Consider the following 13,532-nt stretch of genomic DNA (forward strand, 5'->3'; position numbering starts at 1 on the left):
AGGGCAAAGGGTTGAGACCTGATGCTTTCCTCAGCTGGAGTCTGTCAACTTCTGAACGAAACTACCTTATGCACAAATTGGTGTTTCTGGCATTGAAATGGGTTGTGGTGGGTAAGTTAGGTCACTACCTATGGTGCCAAGTTAGAGGTGAGGACAACAATCCTGACCTTGGTGAACCTGGATGCCACAGGTCACCATTGGTCAGCAGCATTATCTGTTTATGATTTCAGCCTGAAATATTGGCTGGGGAGTTAGAATATTGATGTGGATTCATTGTCCTGACGGTCACATAAGGTGCTGGAAATGGACAGGAATGTGAGAATGCTGCTACCTCTGGTGTTAAAGCAATGTGCCAGCTTTCCACCACAGGGAAATGAGCAGCAAGGCTGTGGCAGGATAGAGCTGTGGATCATTTGGGAGCTTCGGGTTGTGCCATTCCACAAGTTTATTGCCACTTGACAGCTCTGGATACAAAGCAGTTGCCTGCCTTGAGTCCTGTGGAATTGGCAGTAACCCAGTGAGACAACCCTTGTATAGGTGCCATTTGGTCATCTGTTGCTGAAGGGGATATGGCCCAAGTTGAAAAGATGAATCACTCTACCATACCCCTACTGATGAAGGAGTGGAACAAACTGGAGTGGAGAAACCAGGTTTTATATAGGATCATGTCTCCTCCAGACAGGACTCAGCATTCTTAGTTGGTTTCGCCTGAGAAGCATCAGAGGATTATGTTAAAGCAACACACACAAAATGCTGGTGAACGCAGCAGGCCAGGCAGCATCTCTAGGAAGAGGTATAGTCAACGTTTCAGGCCGAGACCCTTCGTCAGGACTAACTGAAAGTAGAGCTAGTAAGAGATTTGAAAGTGGGAGGGGGAGGGGGAGATCCGAAATGATAGGAGAAGACAGGTGGGGGAGGGATGGAGCTGGGGTGTAAGGTTGTTGTTCTGACACCACTGAACAGCTGATCTAAACATAGAAAACCTACAGCACAATACAAGCCCTTCGGCTCACAAAGTAGTGCTGAACATGTCCCTACCTTAGAAAATTACGAGGCTTACCTATAGCTCTCTACCTTTCTAAGCTCCATGTACCTATCTAAAAGTCTCTTAAAAGACCCGATTGTATCCGCCTCTAACACCGTTGCCGGCAGCCCATTCCACGCACTCACCACTCTCTGAGTAAAAAACTTACCCCTGACATCTCCTCTGTACCTACTCCCCAGCACCTTCAATCTGAGTCCTCTTTTGGCAACCATTTCAGCCCTGGGAAAAAGCCTCTGACTATCCACACGATCAATGCCTCTCATTATCTTATACACCTCTATCAGGTCACCTCTCATCCTCCGTTGCTCCAAGGAGAAAAGGCCCAGTTCACTCAACCTATTCTCATAAGGCATGCTCCCCAGTCCAGGCTACATCCTTGTAAATCTCCTTTGTACCCTTTCTATGGCTTTCACATCCTTCCTGTAGTGAGGTGACCAGAACTGAGCACAGTACTCCAAGTGGAGTCTGACCAGGGTCCTATATAGCTTCAACATTACCTCTTGGCTCCTAAATTCAATTCCATGGTTGATGAAGGCCAATACATCGTACGCCTTCTTAACCACAGAGTCAACCTGCGCAGCTGCTTGGAGCGTCCTATGGACTCAGACCCCAAGATCCCTCTGATCCTCCACACTGCCAAGAGTCTTACCATTAATACTATATTTTGCCATCATATTTGACCTACCAAAGTGAACCACTTCACACTTTTCTGGGTTGAAATCTGTCTGCCACTTCTCAGCCCAGTTTTGCATCCCATCAATGTCGCGCTGTAACTTCTGACAGCCCTCCACACTATCCACAACACCTCCAACCTTTGTGTCATCAGCAAACTTACTAACCCATCCCTCCACTTCCTCATCCAGGTCATTTATGAAAATCACGAAGAGTAAGGGTCCCAGAAGAGATCCCTGAGGCACTCCACTGGTGACCGACCTCCATGCAGAATATGACCTTGCTACAACCACACTTTGCCTTCTGTGGGCAAGCCAGTTCTGGATCCACAAAGCAATGTTCCCTTAGATCCTATGCTTCCTTACTTTCTCAATAAGCCTTGCATGGGGTATCTTATCAACTGCATTGCTGAAATCCATATACACTACATCTACTGCTCTATCTTCATCAATGTGTTTAGACACATCCTCAAAAAATTCAATCAGGCTTGTAAGGCACAACCTGCCCTTGACAAAGCCATGCTGACTCTTCCTAATCATATTATGCCTCTCCAAAAATTCATAAGTCCTGCCTCTCAGAATCTTCTCCATCAACTTATCAAGCACTGAGGTAAGACTCACTGGTCTATTATTTCCTGGGCTATCTCTACTCCCTTCCTTGAATAAAGGAACAATATCCGCAACCCTCCAATCCCCATTGATGATGCAAAGATCATTGCCAGAGGCTCAGCAATCTGCTCCCTCACGTCCCACAGTAGCCTGGGGTACATCTCATCCAGTCCCGGCGACTTATCCAACCTGATGTTTTCCAAAAGCCCCCGCACATCCTCTTTCTTATCCACATGCTCAAGCTTTTCAGTCTGCTGCAAATCATCACTACAATCACCAAGATCCTTTTCCATAGAGAATACTGAAGTAAAGTATTCATTAAGTAGCCCTGCTGTTTCCTTCGGTTCCATACGCACTTTCCCACTGTCACACTTGATACGTCCTGTTCTTTCACATCTTATCCTCTTGCTCTTCACATACTTGTAGAAAGCCTTGGGGTTTTCTTTAATCCTGCCCGCCAAGGCCTTCTCATGGCCCCTCCTGGCTCTCCTAATTTCCTTCTTAAGCCTCTAACATCACCTAGCTCTCTGAACCTTTTGTAAGCTTTTCTTTTCTTCTTGACTGGATTTATTTCAGCCTTTGAACACCATGGTTCCTGTACCCTACCATAACTTCCTGTCTCACTGGAACTCCACACAAATATCCCCTGGACATTTGCCACATTTCTTCCGTACTTTTCCCTGAGAACATCTGCTTCCAATTTAAGCTTCCAATTTCCTGCCTGACAGCCTCATAATTCCCCTTACTCCAATTAAATGCTTTTCTAACTTGTCTGTTCCTATCTCTCTCCAATCCTATTGTAAAGGAGATAGAATTATGATCACTATCTCCAAAACACTTTCCCACTGAGAGTACTGACACCTGACCAGGTTCATTTCCCAACACCAAATCAAGTACAGTCTCTCTTGTAGGCTTATCTACATATTGTGTCAAGAAACCTTCCTGAACACACCTAACAAACTCCACCCCATCTAAACCCCTTGCTGTAGGGAGATGCCAATCGATATTTGGAAAATTAAAATCTCCCATCACGACAACCTTGTTATTATTATACCTTTCCAGGATCTGTTTCCCTATCTGCTCCTCAATATCCCTGTTACTATTGGGCGGTCTATAAAAAACACCTAGTAAAGTTATTGACCCCTTCCTGTTCCGAACCTCCACCCACAGAGGCTCCGTAGACAATCCCTCCATGGCGTCCACCTTTTCTGCAGCTGTGACACTATCTCTGATCAATAGTGCCATGCCCCCACCTCTTTTGCCTCCCTCCCTATCCTTTCTGAAACATCTAAAACCCGGCACTTGAAGTAACCATTCCTGTCCCTGAGCCATCCAAGTCTCTGTGATGGCCACCACATCATATCTCCAAGTACTGATCCACGCTCTATGCTCATCCACTTTGTTTACAACACTCCTTGCATTAAAATAGACACATCTCAAACCTTCGGTCTGAGCACATCCCTTCTTTATCATCTGCCTATCCTCCATCTCGCACTGTCTACAAGCTTTCTCTACCTTTGAGCCAACCTCCTCTTCCCCAGTCTCCGCAGTTCGGTTCCCATACCCCAACAATTCTAGTTTAAACTCTCTCCAGTAGCCACAGCAAACCTCCCCGCCAGGATATTGGTCCCCCTGGGATTCAAGTGCAACCCGTCCTTTTTGTACTGGTCACTCCTGCCCCAAAAGAGGTCCCAATGATCCAGAAATCTGAATCCCTGCCCCCTGCTCCAATCCCTCAGCCACACAATTATCCTCCACCTCATTCTATTCCTATACTCACAGTTGCGTGGCACAGGCAGTAATCCCGAGATTACTACCTTTGCGGTCCTGCTTCTCAACTTCCTTCCTAATTCCCAGTACTCTTTTCCTTCCTATGTCATTGGTACCAATATGTACCACGACCTCTGGATATGCTCCCTTCCACTGCAGGATATCTTGAACGTGATTTGAAACATCCTGGACCCTGGCACCTGGGAGGCAAACTACCATCTATGTTACATAGAAACATAGATCTATCTTTCTTTTCTACGCATCTTCATCACCATCCGAAATTTTCCCAACACTAGTTATGTCATCTGCAAATTTATGGGTGGTGCTTATTCTGTGCTTAGCCACACAGTGGAGGGTGAAGAGTGAGTAGAGCAGTGGGCTAAGCACACAATCCTCGAGGTGTGACCATGTTGATTGTCAGTCAGGAGATTTTGTTTCCGACACGCGCGGACTGTGGTCTTCCAGTGAGGAAGTCAAAAATCCAGTTGGAGAGGGAGGTACAGAGACCCAGGTTTTGGAGCTTTTGGGACATTCTGTTTCTGCACCAGGGGAAGACAATACATGAATGTTCATGTTGATTGATGGTCACTTAAATCCTCAAAGTGTGATCAGGGAAGTTGTTAAGTGGCCATTAGAAACAAGTGCTACACCTGCCCCTACACCTCCTCCTTCACTATCATCCAAGGCCCTAAACAGTCCTTCCAGGTGAGGTGACACTTCACCTGTGAGTCTGTTGGGGTCATTTACTGTGTTTGGTGCTTCTGGTGTGGCCTCTTATACATTGGTGAGACCCAACGTAGATTGTGAGACCGCTTCACTGAGCACCTACAGTCCGTCCGCCAGAACAAGCTGGATCTCCCAGTGGCCACCCATTTTAATTCCGCTTCCCATTCTAATATGTCCATCCTTGGCCTCTGCCATTGTCGTGATGAGGCCACACTTGGGTTGGAGGAACAACATCTTATATTCCGTTTAGGTAGCCTCCAACCTGATGGCATGAAGATTGATTTCTCAAACTTCTGGTAGTGCCCCCCAACACCCCCCGCCCATTCTCCATTTCCCATCCCCTTTTCCCTCTCCCACTTCATCTCCTTGACCACCCATCGCCTCCCTTCTGTCTCCCCCCCGCCCCCCGCCCTTTTTTTCTTTCTTCCATGGCCTTCTATCGCTTTCACTAATCAACTTCCTGGTACTTTACTTTATCCCTACCTCTACAGGTTTCACCTGTCACCTGGTGGTTCTCTCCCTTCCCCCCACCTTTTAAATCTACTCCTCAGCTTTTATTTCAACAGTCCTGCTGAAGGGTCTCAGCCCGAAATGTCAACTGTGCTTTTTCCATAGATGCTGCCTGGCTTGCTGAGTTCCTCCAGCATTTCGTGTGTGTGCTCGGATTTCCAGAATTTGTAGATTTTCTCTTCTTTGTGATTTAAAAGGATTCTACTAGCTGGGATGTACTAGTATTGTAAATACGTAATTCTACAAATATTACCTGTGTATATTCAAAATGTTAGCGGTTAGTAGATAATTATAGCAATTGAAATTGTGGTTATTCATTTATGACTTTATTTGATTTAAAAAAATGTAAGACTGTGTGTGATGAGAGGAGAATCAGTTCTCTGCAGAAATTCTGCTGTTTCTATATCACCAGCTTCAATGTCTCTCCGATGACTCAGTTGATGAGTCACAGCAGAGGTTATCCTACTTAGACTTTGATGGAAATAAAAATCACAGATCATAGTTTCTATGGCAGATTCTGCCATTAATAAATCACACACGACATCACAAATATTTGAAACTTCTTACCAAAGACAAGCAACTCCATTATTTTCAACTCTTTCCCATCAACAGAGAAGGTGTAATCTCCTTGGTCACTGGCATTTAATCTGCTTATCGTCAGTGCACCACTCAAAGCATCGAATTGTAAACGGTCCTTGAACTGTTCACTTGGTTCCCATGTGGCGTGACCTGGGATGTGATCCAAAATAACATCATGGCTTTTGTTGCTGGCTTTGAAAGTCCAAAGAATTTCATTCTCGCTGGAATCAACAGTGATTTCAGGATCCAGTAAAACTGATGAACCAAGGACACCAACCACTTCTTCCCTTTCAGCTGTTTAGAATAAAAAGAAAATATAATCATTTAAACTGTAGAGCAGGTGAAAGTGAGACAACTACAGCACAGGAGTAATATTACTTGAACAGATGTTATTGGACATTTTACTGCAGTTTCAGGACCAAGCTGTGTAGGGCAACTTGATTTGTAGCCTTGATCACCAGGACAATACTAATACTTATGACAGGATGCTGTTTATTTACTACAGCTCAGAGTTTAACACAGTCATTCCCACAGCTCTGATTGAAAAGCTCCAAAACCTGGGCCATTGTATCTCCCTCTGCAACTGGATCATTGACTTCCTCACTGGAATTCCACTATCTATGTAGTCCTCACTGGTGCATGTCAAGGATGGGAGCTCAGCCCACTGCTCAACTCAGTCATTAAGGACAACTGTCCCCCAGGACATGCTCTCTTTCAATTGCTACCGTCAAGAAGGAGGCAGACACTCAACGATTCAGGAGCAACTTCTTCCTCTCTGCCATCGAAATATTAAATGGGCATTGAACCCATTAACAATACCTCTACATATTTAAGTTAACTATTATACATATTTACTGTAATGCAGTATTTTATTATGTATTGCATTGTCATGCAACTGCAAAAACAACAAATTTCATGACAAATAACGGTGATATTAAACCTCATTATGATTCTGTGTAAGATCAACTATCAACCTGTCATCTGAGTGAGATGGAAAGGACACGGATTTTATAACACATAGAAACATAGAAAACCTACAGCACAATACAAGCCCTTTGCCCCACAAAGTTGTGCCAAACATGTCCCTACCTTAGAAATTACTAGGCTTACCTATATTTTTCTAAGCTCCATGTACCTATCCAAAAGTCTCCTAAAAGACCCTATTGCATCCACCTCCAACACCGTTGCTGGCAGCCCATTCCACGTTCTCACCACTCTCTGCGTAAAAAACTTATCCCGGCATCTCCTCTGTACCTGCTCCCCAGCACCTTAAACCTGTGTCCTCTTGTGGCAACCATTTCAGCCCTGGGAAAAAGCCTCTGATGATCCACACGATCAATGTCTCAAGAACTATACAACACCAAGAACTACATGTTCATGCTCTCTTTATTCTTCAAGAGTTTCAGATCCAACTTATCTGAACCAACACACACTGAATTTAAACCACTTTGCCAAATCTTCTCTACACCATGTTACCAATCTCAGGTTTACTCGTCTGCTCCATAGAACCATTCTGATAAATCTCCTGTGCACTGTCTCCAAAGCCTTGCTATGAGTGTTTCATCTGATGAATAATAGTTGTAGAATAAGAAATTTGATAGAGAATATACAGATTTGGGTAAGGAATGGTGCAATAGAAAGAGTGATATTTTATAGTCACCATATTTGAGATCTTGGAGAATGGCCCTCTGCTCCCCAACTGAACACTGACTTCCCAACCCACCTACAGTCTGCAAACTGACTTCCCAACATCTCTTCTTCACCTGTATTTAACCAACTTATCCAGGCTAAATTCCTCTCAAAGCTCCTCCTCATTTCAGCCAAGTCAGCTCAGAATCCTTTTCATACACTGATCACACTGGAAGGTAGAGATTGTGTTTGAATGTCTCTGTGGCAACGGGCAACGGACACAAGTGGTTTTTGTGCATGTGCTGGTTCCCTGAGAACTTCCTGGAATAACTCAGGAGCAGAATGAGTATGGACATGTACAATGAGAAACGGAATTGCAGAAGCATCTCAGCAGCAATCACAAGAAATACAGAAACTAAACTAAACTATTTTTACCAAAGAACACCATTAGAACAAAAACAAACTCAAAAATTACAGGACAAAAAAAAGCAAAGACAGCCCTTCAAACAAGCCCTATCATTCAATTAAACCACGGCTGATATGCCCCAGGCCACGCCTCCATTTTCTTATATTCCTCAATTTCCCCAATCATCCAGAAAATTACCTATTTCCTCTTCTAAATCCCATAAATGATACAGTCTTCACCATTCTATAGGGTAATGTATTCCAGAGATTAACCACCTTCAGTGAGGAGAAATTCCTGTGTACCGCAGTCTAAATGAGTGGCCCTTAATCTTTTAACAATGTCACCTTCCAATTTCCACTAAATTAATTCTCTTGTAATGTTCTTTTCTTTTGTTCTAATTATGTTCTTCCTTGTAAAAAAGATGCTTCAAGTCAAGTCAAGTCAAGTCACTTTTTATTGTCATTTCGACCATAATTGCTGGTACAGTACACAGTAAAAATGAGACAACGTTTTTGCAGGACTATGGTGCTACATTTATGCTTTCATTGTGAATGGTGCTTATGTCACTTGCCTGCAATGCAAGTTTTTCATTGCATCTGTGCTAATCCATTTTTGTACATATGAAATAAACTTTACCTTTACTTTCCCTCTCTGCAGACACACACTCAAGATTTAATCATGCAACATCCCAAGGATATCACCAGAAAGCCATCAAATTGTCAGGTACTGTAGAGGAGGCTTAACCCAAATGCAGATTAGCTGAGAGGATTTACTGGGGAGTGATCACTTTAATCATAAACTGCAAAATAACAAGACACAAGGGGCCACAAAACAAGAAACAACTGAAACTCAATTTGACAAGACAACTGTACAACAAGGCAACAGAAAGCTAGGAGTAAACTGGTGGTTGATATGAGACAACAAGGATTGGGGATGGGAGCTGGGTTTAAATAGGCTGCAGGTGATGAAGTGGAAACGAGTGGCAGGTGACTCCTGTTAACTGGATTGAAACAGGGAGGTGCCTGTCTGTGCAGCCCTGGCAGGATATTCTCCTACGGCCAACACCTGATGGCCCAGAATCATCCAACAGGTCCGCTGGCAGTCTTCCATGCGAGATGTAGTGGTTGAATAAAAAGTCACTAAATTACAGTTAATTCAATAAAGGGATGCTGCAGGATCAGCTGATGTGCTGTAGCTGCATGATATGGGAGCTGGTGGACCCCACTGTGGTTCCTGGTAACCGCATCTGCAGCAAGTGCCGGCTGCTGGAGGAACTTGGGCTCAAAACTGATGACCAGGAACATGAGCTGCGGCATATTAGGGAGGGGAAGAGCTACCTGGATTCTCTGTTTCAAGATGTAGTCACTCATTAGAGATCAGCTGCCTCGAATTCAATCTATGGTCAGGGACAAGAGGGTGTGACTGCGAGTGAGGCAGGTGGTGGGATCCAAGAGACAGTGCTGGAGGAGTCTCAGCCCTTGAGCTTGTCCAACAGGTCTGAGATTCTCGCTCCCTGTGTTGCACCATAGTTCAGGGAGCTCTTCAAGAGAGAGGAAAGAAGAGAAATGTAGTAGTGATTGTGGACAGTACTGTCAGAAGAACAGAGTTCTCTGTCGCAAGGATAGGGCATCCCGAAGGCTGTGATACCTGCCTGGTGCCCAGGTTCGGGACATCTAATCTGACCTGCAGAGGAATTTGCAGTGGGAGGAGAAAGATCCAGTCGTTGTGTCCATGTGGGTACCAACGACATAGGTAGAACAAGGAAACAAGTTATGCTGAGGGAATTTGAGCAGCTAGGGACTAAATTAAAAAGCAGAACCAAAAAGGTAATAATCTTTGGATTACGACCTGAGCCACATGCAAACTGGCACAGGGTCAAGAAGATTAGAGAGTTAATGCATGCGTCAAGGATAGGTGTGGGAGAAGTGGGTTTGAATTCATGGGGAATTGCAACCAGTATTGGGGAAGGAGGGAGATGTACCAATGGGACGGGCTCCACCTGAACTGTGATGGGACCTGGATCCCAGTGAATCACATAACTAGGGCTGTGGATAAGGCTTTAAATGAAATAGTAGGAAGGTGGTTTCAACAGACTGGAGAAGTAAAGTAAAAATGAAAAGTGTGGCTAAAGATAAAGAAAACGCAAAAGAAAGAAAAGAGAAAAGTAAGAGTGGAGTGAAGAAAAGTCAAGTGCTGAAGATTACAAGAATTTAAAAGCACAATGAGTGTACGGGCCCTTTATTTGAATGCCCGCGTAGCAAGCATTCGGAACAAGATCAGTGAACTTGTGGCACAGATCAGTACGAGTGGGAATCGCTTACTGGCCACTACAGAAACACAGTTTCAGGGTAGACAGGACAGGGAATTAAATATTCAAGGATATCTGGTAATATGGAAGGATAGGCAAGAAGGTAAGGGAGGTTAGCGCTCTTAATTAAAGATGAGATCAGGACAATAGTGAGATGATATAAGATCTAAGGAGCAGAATGTTGAATCCATCTGGGTAGAGATTAGGAATAGTAAAGGGAAAAAAATCACTGGTAGGAGTTGACTATTGGCCACTGAATAATAACATTACAGTGGCACAGGCAATAAACAGAGAAATATCTGAGGTATGTAAGAATGGAACAGTATGTTATCACGGGGGATGTTAACTTGCACATAGATTGGGTGAATCAAGTTGGTTGAGGCTGTCTTGAGGAGGACTTCATAGAATACATCTGTGATGGCTTTATTGAAAAGCATGATACTGAACCTACAAGGGAACATGCTATCTTGGATCTGTTCCTGTGCAACGAGACAGGTAAAATTAGTGATCTTGTAGTTATGGATCCTCTTGGAAAGAGTGATCACAGTATGATTGAGTTTCTCATACAAATGCAGGGTGCAATAGTTCTAGCTAAACCAGTGTATGATGCCTAAACAATGATGACTACAATGGGATGAAGGAGGATTTGGCTAGTGTAGACTAGGAACACAGTCTATATGGTGGGACGGTTGAGGAACAGTGGAAAACTTTCAAAGAGATTTTGCACAGTGCTCAAAAGAAGTATATTCCAGTTATATGTCTATGGGGTGTCAGGGAGGGGTAGCACCTCTGGTGGGGGAGCAGGTCACGTCCTTTTCAAGGCGATTAGCTACCTGGCACTCAGCTCTCACCTGTGGCTCCCCGTAGCTGTTTGCATGTGATAGCGGCTACACCCTGGGCAACGGCTTCCGTCTAAACCAGGTGAGCACGAGGGAATCTGCAGATGCTGGAATTTCAAGCAACACACACAAAATGCTGGTGGAATGCAGCGGGCCAGGCAGCATCTCTAGGAAGAGGTACAGTCGACGTTTCGGGCCGAGACCCTTCGTCAGGACTAACTGAAAGAAGAGATAGTAAGAGATTTGAAAGTGAGAGGGGGAGGGGGAGATCCAAAATGATAGGAGAAGACAGGAGAGGGAGGGATAAGAGCTGGAAAGTTGATTGGCAAAAGGGATATGAGAGGATCATAGGATGGGATATCCTATCATTTCAAATCTCATAGCATCTCTTCTTTCAACACTCACAACCCACTGGAGGAACTCAGCAGGGTGGGCAGCATCCGTGGAAAAGATCGGTCGACGTTTCGGGCCGGAACACTTCGTGAGTCCTGACGAAGGGTTCCGGCCCGAAACATTGACTGATCTTTTCCACGGATGCTGTCCGACCTGCTGAGTTCCTCCAGTGTGTTGTGAGTGTTGCTTTGACCCCAGCATCTGCAGATTATTTTTCTTTCTTTCTTTTCAAATCTTTTTATTGTATATATAGGAAAAATAACGAGTACATCGAAGTAACAACACTTACAAAATAATAGGATCAATCCGATCAAAAAACTTCCTAGTCAAAAAAAACAGGAATATTCTGAAATAAATATAAAAATTTCAGTAGAATCATCATTTTAACTATATGAATATGACCAACAAATGAAAATGTAAGTGAACTCCATCTACTAAATAAATACTTCATAGAGTCTACTAAGGGAACAAAATTAGCTTTATAAAGATCCTTATATTTTTTAGTAATTATAATACCTAAATATCTAAAAGAGTCTGAAACTTTAAAAGGAGTATTATCATATATAGAAACAGAATCATTTAAAGGAAACAATTCACTTTTACTAAAATTAATTTTATATCCTGAAAAACCTCTGAATTCATTAAATAATTTTAGCAGGGCAGGAATGGATCTGTCAGGGTTAGATATATAAACCAATAAATCATCAGCATAAAGAGGGACCTTATGCATGGTCTCATTCACAAAGATCCCATGGATATTTTTAGCCTCACGAAGAGCAATAGCAAGGGGTTCTAATATTAAATTAAACAACAAAGGACTTAATGGACAGCCTTGCCTTGTCCCCCGTGAAAGCTGAAAAAAAGGAGACTTACAATTGTTGGTAACAACAGTAGCAATAGGGGCTTTATATATCATTTTAATCCAATTATTAAAATTAACACCAAAGCCAAATTTCTCTGAAACATTGAATAAATATTTCCATTCGACTCGGTCGAACGCTTTTTCAGCATCCAAAGATACAACACATTGTGGAATTTTAGAAGAGGATGAATATATAATGTTAAGTAGTCTCCAAACATTTGAAAAGGAATAGCGACCCTTTATAAAGCCTGTTTGATCTTTACAATTAATTTTACCCAAAATATTCTCTAATCGATTGGCCATTATCTTTGACAAACCTTAACGTCAACATTCAGTAAAGAAATAGGTCTATATGAAGCACAGTCAGTAGGATCTTTATCTTTTTTAAGAATTAAAGAAATAGAGGCCTCATAAAAAGTAGAGGGTAAGTCACCTTTCACAAAAGAATCCTTAAACATTTCCAACATACACGGAGAGAGCAACTTTCCAAATTTTTTATAAAATTCTACAGGATAGCCATCAAGTCCTGGGGACTTACCAGACTGCACTGAGAAAATAGCTTTATGAATTTCGGCTTCAGTAATTTGAGCATCGAGAATCTTTTGATCCTCAGCTGAGATTTTAGGAAAAACAATCTTTCATAAAAAAGCATTCATTTTAGAGGAATCTAATGGACATTGAGATTTATATAGCTCAGCATAAAAGTCTTGAAAAATCTTATCAATTTCCTCATATTCCTGAGCTAAGGTACCATCTTTCCTACGAATTTTCATGATTTGCCTTTTGGCTGCAGCCATTTTTAATTGAGATGAAAGCAGTTTATTATTCAGGACTAACGAAGGGTCTCGGCCTGAAACGTCGACTGCACCTCTTCCTAGAGATGCTGCCTGGCCTGCTGCGTTCACCAGCAACTTTGATGTGTGTTGCTTGAATTTCCACCATCTGCAGAATTCCTGTTGTTTACAAATAGCCAAACAGCCTTTCAGATGGATCATTCAACAGCGGTGTCGGTGACAGCGGCAGGCAAAGCCTGAACAAAATCCAGTACAGCTTTTGGATCAAAAAAAGTACGAGGAGGAGAATTAGGAGGGAAAATTTTAAGTCTTGTCGGATACCTCAGAGACGGGAAAGGATTCTTATCATATGCTTGTTTCATTGCCAGGGCAAATTTTGATCTTTGTTCCA

General features: G+C 43.0%; 1 protein-coding gene across 2 annotated transcripts in view; it reads right to left on the reverse strand.

Moving 5' to 3' along the window:
* LOC140198137 (uncharacterized) overlaps window positions 1-13,532 on the reverse strand; it is a 204,226-nt gene that overhangs the window by 26,665 nt on the left and 164,029 nt on the right. For both annotated transcript variants that reach the window (XM_072259095.1, XM_072259096.1), the window contains exon 16: window positions 5,899-6,204. In XM_072259095.1, the coding sequence (XP_072115196.1) occupies window positions 5,899-6,204 (306 nt within the window). The remainder of the gene's footprint in view (window positions 1-5,898; window positions 6,205-13,532) is intronic.

This window comes from Mobula birostris, chromosome 5 (genome assembly GCF_030028105.1).
Source record: "Mobula birostris isolate sMobBir1 chromosome 5, sMobBir1.hap1, whole genome shotgun sequence".
Taxonomy (NCBI): domain Eukaryota; kingdom Metazoa; phylum Chordata; class Chondrichthyes; order Myliobatiformes; family Myliobatidae; genus Mobula; species Mobula birostris.